Below are 16,329 nucleotides of genomic sequence, written 5' to 3' on the forward strand. Positions count from 1 at the left end.
ACGTGCTGTGGAATTTGGAGTCAAAGAAAAAGGAAAAAAATATAACATGCGTGCGTGCACCAGCTACGCCCTACGTGGTGCTCCCCGCATGCGCACGTGTTAAGTTAAGATAGTTTTATCTTAAAGTTTTATATGTAATTTAGAGATGATAAAAAAATTATAATGAATCATTTCTTAGCCTTACTAGTAGAGTGCCCGTGCGTTGCCACAAGCTCTTGAAAAAATTTACAAAAGTCATATGTTAAATTTCACATGCACAAACAATATAACACAAACACAATTACTAAATAATTGAAGTCCATTTTGCAATGAAAATTGATAAGAAAAAAGACTAACGACATTTATCACCTGCCTCGTAGATGGTCTAAAGCAAGCATGCAATATATGTAAGTATTTATCACTTATAGTCAACATTTAGATTATATATATATAGTAGCATTATTCTAATTCTAGAATTAGAATAGTTATTTGGATCATGACGCCTTATATAGGAGTCGCGGTGGTGTTCCCAAACTCCACCGACCAAAAAATCGATCGTCTGTCCCGCACCTCCCGCGCCTGGATCCCCACCTCCCTCGCCTCCATCCCCAACCCACCGGCGACCCCCTTCCCCACCCGCAGCCAGTGCTCCACCCCGCCCCGGACCCCATCCCCCGCCGTAGGTGCCCCGCCCCAACTCTCTCGCACCCTCCGGCATCCCCCCACCCCCGCCGCCCCCGTCAACACCAGCCGCCGGAACGTCCCCAATGGCGACGGGGTCGACCGCCTCCCCGGTCGCGCGCCCACGCGTTTCCTTACGGCCACCGCCCCGCCGCCCGCGTTCCCCTCCGGTAGGCCGCAGCGCGCCCCGCCCTCCCTCCGGCCACCCGCCCCCAGCGACGACGGGGTCGACCGCCTCCTGGGTCTCACGCCCCCGCGTTTTCTTCCGGCGACCGCCCCGTCGCCCGCGTTCCCCTCCGGCAGGCCGCAGCACGCCCCGCCCTCCCTCCGGCCACCCGCCCCCAGCCTCCGGCCAACTCCATTACCTCCGCTGGGCACCGCTCCCCCTATCCTCGACCTCTCTCACCGCACCGGAGCAGGATCCTGGTAGCACGACGCGACCAGCGACGCACGGCGGTGCCTGTGTCTTCTCTGCTCATGCTCTTTTTTTCTTTCTGATGCAAAAGGCTATGGTCAAGTTCATGGTGAGAACCGGTTGTGTTCTTCCTCATGGCCAGAGCTCGTCCGGTGATGTAGGAGATAGATGGAGCCCCAACCGTGTGGTCTAATTCCTCATGGGGTTTCTGGAGCCACTTTTTTTGCAGCTCAACATTGGTATACTTTAGAAGTTCATCTACTAACTGATCGAGGTGTTTCCATCCGCCTCCTGCCTTGCATCTCTAGTACGTGACCTGCTCCGGCACCTCTGATCGACCTTCCCCGTCGTCGCTTGCTTGAACATGTGAACCTCTGCTGCTCCATGTAAATCTGCCTGCTGCACTACTACGGTTGCTCTATGTTGTGCCCTTTTGCTGGTTGAAGTTGTTGTTATTTGCTAGCTTTTCCATAGGCTACTGCACTTGGATCTTGAAATCAATTTCATCGGTTATGTGCGTGCTTGGACTGACAACATTAGGCCATAGAAAAAAATGGATGCTCCTCGACTACTAATTCCATGGCTGCCTCAGCTCTACTCGCTCAAGCGACGATAACTTTGATGTTTGTTTCTACAATATTGTTTGCAAGTCAGTATTGTTGGTATGGATGCTTCTCTGTTGTTCATCTTGTAGTATGTTAAAGAAGAATCATGAATGATTGGGTCTACATCTGCATAAAAGAGAGTCCCTTTCCGAGTTTTGATCCGTTAGTTAATTTCATATGTATGTTGTTAAAAAAGAATTAATCGTGTAGAATGTGAAAAACTGAGATTAGAGTTGTATTTTTTCTGCTGAATTTTTTCACAATGTTTCTTGGTTATCAAGTAAGTGTTCTTTCATTGTTTTCATCAATTTCCTAATTGATGGAAAAGCTTGCTGCTACTCGCGTCCAGTGTTGTGTACTGTGCTCCTCTATCTAAAGCTTGTACAGCGTGCCAGAGCAAAAAATGGGAAGGCACTAATCTGAAGTTCAGATATGATAAAGAAAGAAGTCGTGCGATCTCGGATCTAGTGATTTTCCACAAGGTAAGTTGCAGCAAAAACTCTGCTTAGATTTAAAATTTGTGAAGTACTCCCTCCGTTCCTAAATACTTGTCTTTCTAGGCATTTCAACAAGTGACTATATACGGAGCAAAATGAGTGAATCTATACTCTAAAATATGTCTACATACATCCGTATGTAGTAGTCATTTGAAATGTCTAGAAAGACAAATATTTAGGAACGGAGGGAGTATCAGACTAGAATAGTTCCATCGATTTCAGTGAATGAGCAGCACGCTTATGAACATTGCTTTCTCACCCGCAGCTATGGCCCCTTTCCCTGATGCATAAACGCGGACGGCCGCCCTGCAACATACCTCTTTCTCCCGCTGCTCCAGCAAGCAAGCTCCTAGCGTCGCTCCTCCAGCCTGCGACCTTCCGTGCCACGTCTCCACCGGGCGTTGCTACCTCCCGGCCATATGAATGGCGTTGCCGAAGTCCACATTGTACTACACCAGAAGGACGACTCCTATAGGTCGTGCCAATCGTCTTTCTTCCACCGTCCATGGTCGCCATCGCCGTTAATAAAGTTGTACTCGATCCATGTGTACTATGTTTGCCATACGTGCTTGATGCATTCGAGCGCCCCACGCAGTGCTCCAGGGAAGTAGCTGGAGGCAGGAGCTAGCTGCGCACTTGCTGATTTTGTCATAGCCTAGTGGTTGTTAACCAAGCTAAGCAGGTCATGTTTGTGTCAGCTAGAAGAACCAGTGTGAGGCGTTACGTAGAGCTTGTCGGTTTGACTGAGTTAGATGTACCAGGATGGGAGATGCGAGTGTTCTTTACTTGTGAGTTTATTATAATTGTTGTCACCGTGTCTTCAGGGACTACTACTAACACTGTACTGATACTGGAAAATAAAATAAACATGTTAATGTTCAATTATGACAGACTTAAAAATATATTCAGTTGATCAAACTTAAAATAGAGCAGTTTGATGTACATATACATATTTTTGGATATTCTTTGTTTCTTAAAGAAACAATAAGACTAAATTAAAAAAAGCAGAGCAGTCCGGCGTTTATTTTAAAAAGATTAGTTTTTCATGTTCATAAAAAATAGAATAACATCAAATAAAAAATAATAAAAAACTTCAATGTGTACAAAAAAGGATTTATCCATTATAAAAACAGAGAAGATTACTTTCGCAACCATCGGCGCCGCCCCTCATCCCCCTCCCCGACCATCGACGCCATCCCTCACTAGCACTCCCTTCCTCGTTTGAAAAAAATATATGAGAAAGGATTGTCCCCATTTAAAAAAAAACAAATGCTCAAAGTTAAAAGTAGAGAAGTTCACTGTTTATTACAAAACCAAAAAGGTCAAACTAAAAAACAGAGCAGTCAAAAAGGATTATAAAAAATAGGTTTTCATCGATACAAGAATACTTAGAAGTTCAAATTTAAATAACGGAGAAGTTCATTGTTTATTAGAAAATCAAGAAGGTCAAATAAAATAAATAGAGCAGTACATATTATATATATTAACGGCTTTTCTTCGTTTCTTAAAAAACCCGAAAGTTTAAATTTAGATAACAAAGCAGTTTAGTATTTATTACAAACTAGGATTTTCCTCGTTACTAAATAATTAACCAAGGAGTTCAAAAAAAAGAGTAGTTCAAAATTTATTGAAAAAATGGAATTTTCTTGTTTTCTTCAAAATCTAGAGGTTTATATTAAAAAAATCAAGAAGTTCAATGTTTATTACAAAATCAAAGAGGGACGAACTAAAAAACCAAAGAAGTCCAACTTTTTTTTGTTAAAATGGATTAAAAGAACCAAAATTTTCCAACGAATAAAACTAAGAAGTTCAAATTAAATAATAGCAACGGTCAAAGTTTATAAAAAACTCAATTTTGTGCTCGGGGGAGCAAAAACAAATAAGTTCAAATTAAATTAGGAGAGCAATTCGAACTTTATAGAAAAACATATTTATCCCATGCCTAAAGAGTAAAAGCCAAGAAGTTCATTTTTTTTAGAGAGATCCGTTCGAACATTTGAACAAAAATTGGTTCTATCAAGTTCTTAAAAAACATATTTATCTCTAAGAAGTTCAAAGTAAAAAAAGAGAAAAGTACAAAGGTCAAAAAAAGTTAGATGTTTTCTCCTTACTAAAGAATAAAATGAAGAACTTCAAACCTAAATAAAAAGGAAAAACTAAAGAAAATTCAAATTAAAACCAAGAAGTTCAAATTAAAAAAACTCAGATTTTCCCCAATACTAACGATTAAAACCGGGAAGTTCAGTTTTAAGAAATGAAGTAGTTCAATGCATATTAAAAACTCAATTTTTTCTTGTTACTAAATAATAAAACCAAGAAGTTCAATTTTTAAAAGTAGAACAATTTGATATTTATTTGAAAACTCAATTTTTCTGGTCACTAAAGAATAAGACCAATAAGTTCTATTTGAAATAATGAAGAAGTTCTATTAAAATAAACCTATAAGTTCATATTTAAAAACAGACCAGCTCGATGTCTATCAAAAAGTAGGATTTTTTCCGTTACTAAAAGAAATAAAACCAGAAGTCCAAATTAAAAAGATGTAGAAGTTCGATGATTATAGAAAACTCATATTTCCCTCGTTATTAAGAATGGAAAACAAGAAGTTTAAAAATTAAATAATAAGAAGTTCAACTTTTAAAAACAGAGCACTTCAAAATTTCATAAATAAGATTAAGAAAAAAACCAGGAAGTCCAAATTAAAAAGATGGAGAAGTTCGACGATTATAGAAAACTCAGGTTTCCTTCGTTATTAAAGAATGAAAAACAAGAATTTCAAAAATAAAATAACAAGAAGTTCAACTTTTAAAAATAGAACGCTTCAAAATTCATAAAAAGGATTAAACAAATTATATTAATATTTATAAAAAAACTTAGATATTTTCACGTAACCGAGAGAAGTTTAGATTGATAACTGTCAGAAGGTCACGTACTACACGGTGTGCATTTTGTATTAAAAATAAAATAAAAAAGCAAAGTCTAAAACTTTTGTTGTTATAAGTTCAAGTCGTGCGCCGGAGAAAGTTAAAAAAATTATTGTGAGAGAGATTTGTACAAAAGGAATATCATTTATGTAACACGAAGTAATGGATGAGAAAATTACAAACGAAAATACATCACAGAAGTTCAACGTGAAAACAGCAGGAAGTTCAGCTACTATGTTGAATGAATTTCAGATAAAAAACTTTTAAAATCATCACGAGTATGAAAAAATGATCAACATGGGAAAGTTGCGTGTTTACAGCAGCTTTTCCATCGGTATGTCACTTGCTCAATTCCGGTGAGTGGATAGAGAGCTACGAGCAGTGGACCGAGAGCCACGAGCAAAAAAATCACGTGAAAAACAGAGTGAAGTTCAAGTAAACATGCCGAGAAGTTCAGGTTCTTCACACGATGCATTTTCGGCGAATCTGTTTTGCGATAAAGGGAGAACGAATGATCCCGCCGTTTTCGAAATTACTTGAAAATGCCTAGGAATCAGAGAAAACCATCAACATGAAATTTTTTTGCATTTTCCGTAGCTTTTCAACGGTATATTATTCGCCCCATTCCGATAAAGTTTGTAGAAATTACGGCAAAAATATGTTTTTAGCCATTTTCAAAACTGACATAAAACCGGAATGAATTAGGAGAAACAATATATACAAAAAAGTTTCACATTTCTTCAAGCTTTCCAACGCCATATCATTTGCTGCATTTGGACGTACGGTTAAAAAATTAGCTCGAAAATACGAACTCGGTGGAACTTGTATCGTTTTCTAAATTAATTTTAAACCGTTCAAAATTAGAAAAAACTTTTAAAATGAAAAAGTAGCGCATTTTCATAAGCTTTCTAACGCCATATTATTTGCCTCAATTGTATTAGCCGTTTAGAAATGACATCAAAAATACGAACTCGGTGTTCGGTTTGCGAAATTTTACGATTTGCCAAATTACTCTTTAACTGTAGGGAATTAGGGAAAACTTTCAACATATGGAAGGAGCGGTTTTGCAGCAGCTTTCCAATGCCATATTATTTGCCTCATTCCGAAAAACGGTTTAAAAATGCGATCGAAAATACGATTCACGTGTTTTGTACGAAGAAAAAACGGTTTTCAAAACTGCTCTTAAACCGCTTACATTTTACCAAAAATTGAACTTGAGTCATGATACTGGTCTCCATAGCTTTCCAACGGTATATAGCAAGCCCCATTTGGACACTTTTTAGCTGAAGTTCAACCTAGCACACGAGGAAGGTCAGGCGCGTTACTCGGGAAGTTCATGTTGTGATCAGAATATTATTCTGATCCCGTGATCAGAATAGTGTTTATATATATATATATATATATATATATTGTTGCTATTCATCACCCAGGGTGCAGAATAAGTTATACTTCACCCGAGGTAATCTTATGATCGCTTCATAAACAAATTACGTTTGGAATACAAATAGTTACATTCATATTGATTTACTATATAAAATTTAGTATAAGAAAATAAAAAAATAGGTTATAAGACCAAAAATACCGCATTTTCATGTATATTTTTACGTTCGTAACTTTACATAAAATAAAATATTTTTGACGGCGAGTATATATTTTTTACGTTCTCTTTTTACGTATGAAATATGACAAAAATTACGAAACCTAAAAATATGGTGCATTGACGTCAAAATAGAGAGGGGGTGAAGAATAACTATTCCTCACCCAAGGTGACGAATAGCGCGACCCTATATATATATTACAATATTATATTTCGTTGTAATTATTAATTACAAAGTTTATGCAATTGGTCTTACACCATCGTGTAAGAACATATCATCTTTCAAAAGGCATTCCAATCGTCCGTTGATAACAAGATGTCCACGAACAAGGTTTTCTTGGGGGCAGACATGATTGATTCGATGACTGAAATATCTCTAGGGGTACAAACATAGTTTGTCGACTTCATAAAAAAGTGAGCCAACTTAGACAACAAAATGAGCCAAATTAGTTGAATACAGAAGGCAATTTCACAAAGAAAATATTGATAATAACATTAAAGAAATACCTTGTGCGATGACATTTAAATTGACATCCTTTTTTGGTTTGTTATGAGATATCACCGCTTCGACATCATTATGTTGTAAAAAACTCGGTGAATTTACTGTCCCTTTCAGCAACTTCGCATCGGAACCCTCAGTGGATTCTTTTTGTGCATATCCAAAGTCCATATCCATATCTCCTATATTCTAAAAAAACATTAATATACAAAAATATACCTTTCATATTTGCATGTACAATAGATACCGAGGAAGGTTAGCTATATGCACCTCTTCTCGTGGTGTTTCAGTGCGGTCTGTCATCGTTACATCAGTGCATATGTCAAAACCCATCACTTTGTATCTACGATGAAATATATATGATCAAATATGAATGATATTTTCTACTGCATAATACTCCCTCCTATTTTTTTAGTCTACGCATAACTCACATCACGCATACCAAGGAGACCTACTTGTAAATTTTTTTGGACGAAATTGCCCCTGTGCTAGTTGAATTGCAGCGACCAAGAAAGCAGGGGAGCTATGATCACCGGAGCCAGTTATTGGCCCGTCCTCCTCGTTTCCTCTGCATGGCTGTTATTGGCCCATTCTCCTTTGCATGCGCTGCATGCGCGGTCAGTAATTAATGCACAGGAGGAGGTAGCGTTGCATGCAGGGCTGAAGATTAGGATAGACTTGGAAGAAACCGCTACAAATCAGGATCGCGCAGAGTATTGCGGAAAAAACAAGAAAAACTTATGCGCAGAGTAAAAGGGATCGAAGGGAGTATAATCATATATAATATCTGGAAAAAATAAAAGTGAAACTGACACAACTATTTTCTCTATAAAAAAAATAGTTGACATTATTAGGAAAATATGTTGATTAAATAATTGTACTAACACAAAATTTGGGGAAAACAACAAAACTGTAATGTTCATGTATAAGTAAATAGTCATATGAAAATTATTTAAATTATTAATATAGGCCATGGAAAATTGTCCAACAAAAGAAAAAAAACATGCAAACAAACCTTCTTCAACCAAGTATATTTTTTCTCTCTCAATTTTATTGTGATACCCTTAGTATATGAAAGGTAATTATAAAATATATTTATTTTTATGAACCATATTTCATATATATATATATACTTTTATTGTTTTTGTGAGGTATGTATACTTTCAATATCTATTTTTTTGTCATAAATTCCCACACATGCGAGTTTAGAATTTCTATCGTTGAGCAAAATTTTCACACAAGGCCCAAATTAGCTATCCACCACGGCCCAACCAGCACCCAAACTTAGCCCCCTAAAAAAATAACTATAAAAGAAATTACCTTATACACAGTATATTTTTTTGAGGGATTACAATATACCTGGACAAATTGGCTGGCCCGACACGGCCCGGCCCGGCCAGGATCACGGGCCAGGCACGACACTTCCCGGCCAGGCACGCGTGCTGGCCTCCCCGGCCCAGGCACAACAAAGTTGCCTCACGGGCCGGCTCGAGGGCCCACCTGGCCCGCTGGCCTCTGGGCTCACTGGCCACCCCTCGCCTTTTTCCTTCCCCCCGCCGCATCCCAACCCAAACCCCACTCACTCGCCACTCTCCCCTCCACTCACTCACTTCCTCTCGCATTTTACCCTCCCCCGCCGCATCGGCGCGTGCCTCAACAAGCCGGCCCGCGTGACTCCGCCCGCCGACCGCCGATCTGTCACATGTCGCGGCAGATCTTGGGGCTCACTCACCGGTCCTCTCCACTCACCCGCCACCTCTCGCCCTCCCCCCTCCCCCCACCGCATCGCCGCGCGAGTCGCCGAGCCCGCAACCGCGCGACTCCGCCCGCCGACCACCGCATCAGTCCCATGCCGCGGCCGGTCTTGTGGCTCATTCACCTCTCTTCTCCACTCACTCCAACATCTCGGCCATCTCCCCTCCCCCCGCCGCATCGCCGCGCATGTCGACCGTGCGACTCCGCCCACCGACCATCGCATCGGCGCGGCTAGGGGCTCCAACGAGCTGTGTGCGGCGTGACCAACGAGGACGGGCGCATCGAGCTTACTGAAACGGGCGCCGGTGCTTGGTCTGGTCCCGTTCCCCTCGCATCCGCGGCGGTGTTCGTCTCTGGCGAGGTGGCAGTTGGATCCGAAGCGCGACAATTCAGGGGGGGGATTGTTGGGAGGTGGAGGAAGGACGGAAAAAAACCATGATAGGTGAGACAAAAATTAATCATGGAACGAAGACTACCAACTGAGACATTAGGAGTAGAGATAAACTCTATAAAAATCAATGAAAAAAGTAGCGCACTATAACAAAATAGGAGCGGCCTTAAAATACGCTATTAGCATGCTATATCGCACTATGGCATTCTATTAGCGAGGCAGTGTACATTGATTTATTTAGCTAGACAATTCTATAGCGTGCTATTAGCGGTGCTTTTTTCGGTGAAAAATACATTACAAATATATTAGTAGTAGACTCAAGGAAGCATCAATACATTTGTCAACATGCATTCCCTTGAATGGTAGCTTAACAACCCATCACAAAATGGTAGTTACGGAAGATGTATACAAGAGGAGACGACAACATGTAGTCAATTTAAAACACAAGTATAAGAATTATACTCTGCTTTAGTGCAAGCCATTCAAAAAGCATACTTGATTCAAGTTTGGATATGAGAACAACATGACAAAAGTTTCTCTTTTTAGGATTCGTCGATGCCTCACCGTGCACCTCTACTAGTCTCCCTTTCCTCCGTACATTTTTCGCATCCTCAATTTCTCCTAGTGTTCCTTCAAACAAGAAAATGAGAAGATATTTTTTTCAAGGGGCATCAACTCAGAACCATGACCTTCGCATCTTCTTGAAGACTATTGGCGAGTGAACCTTCATGTGGAGCCATGTTTTCCATTGACAACGTCCTCCGCCCTGGCCTATATCACACAAGTTCTTCTCCATCAGATCTACAATGCCATATAACAAGATGATTTAAGAATGAACGTGTAAGTATTCCTAGCATGAAAAGCATAGCAAATTCGAGTGCCAGAACATAACAGTGAAGTTGTACACTTTCATGCGGAGTTGAGCTTCAATACAATGCCAGAGCTCTATCTTCAGTGAACTGGTAATATGAAAATATCAGTACCAAAAATATAATCGTGAAATGGTGAGCACGAACTTAACTTTGGATGTTCAGTGCCAATTATGATGCCCAACTCAGTTGATGTTACCACGGAGAATTATATAACAAGCATTGAGCGTTAAGTAGCTTGAAACCTTATACTTAAGGTCACTTGTCTATCTGATTGTAAATGACAGGATGCAATATTACATTATCATTACTTAATTGAAGAATATAATTATATTTGCGATTGTTATTAAAGCAATCTTCATACACAAATTCTAGAGCATCAGCTTTCTCTTTGTATAGAAGGTCCTAAAATCAGTGAGCTCTAGAAACTTCAGGCAGAAAATTATCACGAGGGCATACAAATTGAAGTATAATTCGAAGAATCAACCCGGGAAAATACAACCAGGAACCATTTTATTTCGGCTTCAGTTCCTAATTTTTTTAATATTGACTATCTAGTGTGGAAAAGAGTGATTTATAACCTCTGTGTCCATATCGGTATGTCCCAGTTTCAGTCGTCATCATTTCAGTTACAGTTTCCTCTCGTGCAAGCCCCAAATCAGTAAGTTTCAGCTTCTTACGGTTTGTAGTAAGCAAAAAATTATCTGCCCACACAAAACTTTTATTAGGACATCGTAAAAGCATAAAAAGTGTGACAGAGCAGCTCTAACATAAAGGAAAAAAACAACTACTGGAAGAAGCTACAAGGTAAAGCAAGCAAAACAAAATGGTAAGACTGATAGGGAGAAAGAAACAAATCATGAGTGAACCATGAACATGTACTAAAGCAAAGCAGATACCATGGATGTGAAATCAGGAACATTCAAGAATATGATGTAGAAACATCTTACTAAAATTTTTAGATGATTAACGGACCAACTACTGAAAATCAAAGAAGCTGAACCAAAAAGAAGAAACTAAAAACAATACCTTCGCAAGTAGTCATTCATTTTTGAAACCAGATGCTATGATGATGAGGTGCAAAAGGTGAAACAAATAGTATTCACACAAATAAGAAAAGAGTGTTTTATTGAAGTGTCGTAAATAGTTAAAAGCAGATGCCTCTAACCCACTTGATTCTACAAGTAAATAAGCAACAGATCTTACTGCTGAATGCAATGGTTGGTATCCAAACGGGAAAAGGGTACATCGTCTTTAACCTGTTGACGCTATGACAGATTTAATCACCATTAGAAACAATCCTGATTAGAAATGCAATAGGATTTCTAATAAACCCCATGATGCAGCAAATTGGTATTATGAATCAAAATGTTTAGAAATCATGTAATTCTACCGCAACAAATTTATTATGAATATTGAACATATTAAGGAGAAGTGTCTTGGCAAAAATAGAATAAAGCATTCAGGATAAGAATCTCACCTGCCAATGGAACCTAATCCAATAAATATAGGTAAAGATGAATAAAAACTTCCCATGACAGTGCTCCAAGTCATCATGATTTGCACACAGAGAGTCGGGCCCATTGCCTCCGCGTCTGCTCCCAGCTCCATCAGCGGACCACCACCATATCCCGCGGCAGCTCCACGGCGTCCCTTCCGATCGGGGGCGACCACATCAGCGCCCAGCACAAGCAGCACACACACGGACGTCCCTGCCACGACGTGCAACAACATCAGCCCAACGAGCTAAATACCCATGCCTTGCCACTTGATGATAAATAAAGTATGGGTTCGTTAGTTAATATATTTAATCAAATACGCCAAGTACAACATATGTTCAGTTTTATCACATCTCATATATACATTATTGATCTCATCAAACATTTTTGAATGTTAACATACATAAACAAAAGGTCATATCGTAACTCCTAACATACATACATGAATGTTAGCACTGTCACTGTCCTAGGGGTAAAGAATCTGCATTGTTTCGTAACGAGTCTCGCCACTTTCGTCTGTTCTTGTGGTTACTCTCATAATCATAGACAATCTATTTTTGGAAAGATCGGGACGGTGTTGGAATTACGCATGTCAAGAGAAAGCTGATCAGATGCCATAAGTCCATAATCATGTGCGAAGATGAAACTTAGAACGTGCCTTGCACTACAGTGAAATTTTTTACCTCTCATATTTGCAGACCCAATGGGTAATAAGTAATCCCATATGCACCCTTTCTCCGAGCCACATCATGGTCGCCCCATCTTATTCAAAAATCCTGAGCAATGAATCAAGCTGAATAATATGCATCTTATTTTACAAACTGAAGGCATATAGCAGCATACCCAAATTTCTAGCTAGCTGACCTTGCAGGTACTGAAAATTAAGTAGACAATGTTAGGAGACTCGAAAGAAGGGTTTAGCCAGCCTGTGATCCGTACATTATATGATCATGTGCAGGTTAGTATTTTACTGTTTAAATCATTGGGGCTCTCCTCATCTTGTTTTGAAATAGCTCTGTTAAGACTTCTTCTGTCTATGTACATCATTGATGTATGTATGCAAAAACATATACAACAATGATTATGATGTACAATGTGACAATACAACAATCAACATTTTTTTCTTCTAACCTCTTCATAGTCTAAGGAAACAAGGTCAAATAAAGATACTTGTGTTGCACAATAAAATAAAATAATTTGGTAGAACCAGAAATCACATTTGCTTCAGTCAAATTAAAGAGTCGTTGCACATAGACTATGAACTACATGGCATCTGAACTCACCGTTTCAGTGCTCAAACTTTTGCTCTTTAAGCTTGACGATTTTTATTACTTCTCTCGACAAATTGTCAAGTTATCCTATGGGGAAAGCATTTGCATCATTTAGTCAAACAAGTGGAGTAACAACCTATTTTTCTCCACGTTGAACCAGTCCTCGCAGCTTCGCTCGACTGGGCTGGCCTGATATGATCGCTAGAGCAGGTCGCTCGCGTCCAACGCACAAGGCATAAGTTGGGCCGCACCACTCTGGCCTCCAATATTCATAGCACACATTGTTCGCCTTCCTTCGAATCACACACACGCTGCAAACAAAGAAAAAAAAGGATTTCAACAATATTCAAAATGGTGAAAAAACTTTAAATCAATGTACGTCAGTTATAGATGGGTGACATGTATACACGTGATCTTCTAATAAGCATTTTAATTCTGTCTGAATCAAACACCTCACCGGCCAATGCATGAGTCAGGAACATGTACTCTCTCTGAACTATCATTTGGCTGTAGAACTTTAAAATCAAATCCAATTAATTGGAACTAAAGAAATACAGTAGCAAACAACTTATAGCTAGATATGACCTCTCCAATCAGCTTAAAAAAGAAGTGCCAAATTAGACTTGGATGCATCCACTAACATTTCTAAGTAGGTACAATCAGCGCTCTATTAGAAAGAAAAGGAAGAAAAAAGCATGTAGGTGGTGGTGGTGTTTCAAAAAATAGTTTGACCCGCCACAATAGAAGGCAATCCAGTTTATCCTCACCGAATTGACTCGCCTTTATTTCCTAGGATGTACTGCAGGACCTCTTTGAGCTGAATAAAAAGTTTTACTAACCTAGAAACAAAATCATAAAATTACAATAAGAGTGGATTAGAGAAATTAGCATGTTGTCCTTAATAATAACAGAAAAATAAAGGTTATGGAAACTAAATGTCAAATCTGGATAGCAATATATAGAACAGTCTCACTGTTATAGCACACCAATTTCTACAGTGAATCGTCTAAAAACACAATTTATGCACGGAGAAGTTCATATATAGTGAGTCATATATTGAAGATATGTATATTTGTAGGTTGTAGCAAACAGTGGCAGTTCAACTAGCTTGTACGACCCATCAAAAGTATTAAGTATAAAAGCGATTCAACACGGCCGCAAAACTGCAACCTGATAAATTTTTCCAACATTGGTTGCAAATGTTTGGACAAGTTTCAGTTTAGTAAAGCTTACCATGTAGTTAAGACTGCAAATGTGGTGCATACTGCTGTCATTCTCAGCACACATTGATCATTGGTTTGGTCCTGGGAGAATAAAGGAAGAACTCTGAAATTAGGCGGCCGCTTTCACCAATGACCGATCCACACACCGGACTCATAACCGTGTAAGATAAACAGCACAACAAAGTAGTGAAGGCATTAGCATTCAAATTCCGACCCAGCATCCGTGACCTCCCATCCATCTTAATCTCAGTACTTGATATAGACTTGCATTTATTTCAGATGTATGTTTGTGCCAAACAATTTAATATGGACGAAAAAATAAAGAGAAAAGAATGCTAGTTCTTCAGAAAGTAGAAAGAACTAATGGTTACTTCTAACCAGGGGAACTTAATTCTTAATATACAAGCAAGAATCAATACTAAAAGGACCATAATCAGAAGAAACAAATAGGCCCGTAGTAACATCATTATTCACATGGACCATAATCAGAAATAAATGTCTTTTTCTTGTATGTGCAAGGATGGACTATGATGCTGCACCTACTTCAGGCTCTACATGAGGCCCTGCCATGGCTAGGGCTATTGGGGCCTTCTTCTTGGCCTTCGTGGTGCCTCCATTGATGACAAAAGGAGAAGTCGACATGGCATATCTCGGCGAGCCGCTTCTTCTCGTTGTTGGTTTCCCTATGGCCATGATCTAGATTTGTGGGTACGAGATTTGGATCAAGGGAAGGGAGAAGGGAGGGGAATTGGGGACTTACATAGGGGAGTCCGCGTTGATGGGGATCTTCTCAAGGTTGATTGAGTCGCACGTTTTCATCCAAGGCCGCCATTTTCTTGGGGGCACGCGGCGCTGGCGGAGACCATTGGGTGGCGGCGCAGGGGATAAAGCACGAGGAGCCTACGACTGAGGATAGAGATAGTTTGTAGAGGAGCAGGGCGGCCGGGAGCTCGATTAGCCCACGCCCTCCTCGATGTCGAGGGCGAAGTAGCTCCGGGCGGCTGCGTCGAGCCCACATCGGCGACCTTGGTCCGTCGCAAGTGGCAGGTTACGGAGGGGAACCGAGCGGCATCGGTGGTGGCGATTCTGGAGACCGATTTCCCCTGCAACTCACGAGATCGGGAGGGTGAGGGTGGGCGGCGACCAGATCGGGAGGGTGAGGGTGGGAGGCGAGAGAGAAAGAGAGGTGGGCACCCTGGACCTGGAGGCCTCGCTCGTTCCTGCCTGCGTGCGGGTCGTGGAGGGTCTTTTTTCACTGGTTTTTCTTCGGAGGTTTATTTTCGTTAGATTTTGTCGCTTGCGAGAGAACTATGTGAACGTGGTTTTGGTTGGGTTTTTTTGAACTGAGAGGCGGGAGTAGGTACCAAAGAAGTATCAAAAAACATGGTAGGTGGGACGAAAATAAAATCCGGAACGCAGACTACTAACTGAGACATTAGGAGTAGAGATTTTCAATAACTAACAATTCCTAAAAATATGGTGAGACATATTATGTTAAGAGATCATCTCTTGTCTTCTCTTATTTCTAATGAATTCTCTCTCCTTCACCTTATCATTGATCCTACGTGGCACTCATAAGATAGCACCATTGTACATGTCTTTAGAGCATCTTCAACAACCATGATATGTGCGGCACGTTAAAAAACATTTTGCAACGCGCAGATAGTCTGTTTTTGCATGGCGAAGAGCGCTTACTCCAACGGCTGCTCAAAAATTTAGCGTGCACGAGCTGCTCCAACAGGCGCTGCAAACCTAAACAACGCGCACTCTCACACAAACAAAATATACACTTCGAACAAATATAAAAAAACACATGCATAGACTAAAATAGATAAAAAAGACGATACATAGATAGTTCATATAACATACATAGTTCATCATAGCATATATAGATAAAAAAACTAGTCCAATAGGACAAAATAGATAAAAACTACGGTCCAATTAGAACCTACTCTGAATCGTCATCATCATGGCTAGCTCGTCCGCCTCGGCGATGAGTAGGCGACGCTGGCGTCTGCGTTGTTCCTTACGGTCCTCGTCTATTACAAGACGGGGCGGCGACGCGAGGTCCTGCGCCTGCTAGCACATCTGTGCATCGTGGAAGTTCATCTACGAGCGTGGCCT

General features: G+C 40.2%; 1 protein-coding gene and 2 long non-coding RNA genes across 6 annotated transcripts; 1 reads left to right on the plus strand and 2 right to left on the minus strand.

The window, feature by feature from the left end:
- Window positions 1–530: 530 nt before the first annotated feature.
- On the plus strand, window positions 531–2,980 carry LOC125524829. The gene is made up of 2 exons (XR_007290965.1): window positions 531–2,162; window positions 2,443–2,980. It is a non-coding gene; the product is annotated as an uncharacterized LOC125524829 (long non-coding RNA).
- Window positions 2,981–9,665: 6,685 nt separating this feature from the next.
- On the minus strand, window positions 9,666–11,950 carry LOC125522926. Of its 3 annotated transcripts, none has more exons than XM_048687967.1 (3): window positions 11,693–11,950; window positions 11,419–11,471; window positions 9,666–10,114 (listed from the first exon to the last, which is right to left on the minus strand). In XM_048687967.1, exons 1-3 carry the CDS (start codon window positions 11,944–11,946, stop codon window positions 10,020–10,022), a joined length of 402 nt encoding a protein of 133 aa, XP_048543924.1. In that variant the 5' UTR covers window positions 11,947–11,950; the 3' UTR covers window positions 9,666–10,019. The 3 variants fall into 3 exon arrangements, 2 of the variants coding, with proteins under 2 accessions (XP_048543924.1, XP_048543923.1); XM_048687966.1 differs by having other exon boundaries at window positions 11,419–11,480; XR_007290040.1 differs by having other exon boundaries at window positions 10,794–11,950.
- Window positions 11,951–11,985: 35 nt separating this feature from the next.
- Window positions 11,986–15,014, minus strand: LOC125522927. Of its 2 annotated transcripts, XR_007290042.1 has the most exons (5): window positions 14,966–15,014; window positions 14,749–14,888; window positions 14,216–14,286; window positions 13,750–13,821; window positions 11,986–12,487 (listed from the first exon to the last, which is right to left on the minus strand). It is a non-coding gene; the product is annotated as an uncharacterized LOC125522927 (long non-coding RNA). The 2 variants fall into 2 exon arrangements; XR_007290041.1 differs by lacking the exon at window positions 13,750–13,821.
- Window positions 15,015–16,329: the final 1,315 nt, after the last annotated feature.

Source organism: Triticum urartu, chromosome 7 (genome assembly GCF_003073215.2).
Source record: "Triticum urartu cultivar G1812 chromosome 7, Tu2.1, whole genome shotgun sequence".
Lineage (NCBI taxonomy): Eukaryota > Viridiplantae > Streptophyta > Magnoliopsida > Poales > Poaceae > Triticum > Triticum urartu.

What these genes read in the sequence shown, in the direction of transcription:
- LOC125522926 (XM_048687966.1), bottom strand. Translation starts at nt 11,946, where the DNA reads ATGTTGTTGCACGTCGTGGCAGGGACGTCCGTGTGTGTGCTGCTTGTG. An exon ending in GGATTAGGTTCCATTGGCAG is followed by an intron (nt 11,481 to 11,692) that starts GTGAGATTCTTA and finishes AATCTGTCATAG; the next exon opens with CGTCAACAGGTTAAAGACGA. An exon ending in ACCAACCATTGCATTCAGCA is followed by an intron (nt 10,115 to 11,418) that starts GTAAGATCTGTT and finishes TGTGTGATATAG; the next exon opens with GCCAGGGCGGAGGACGTTGT.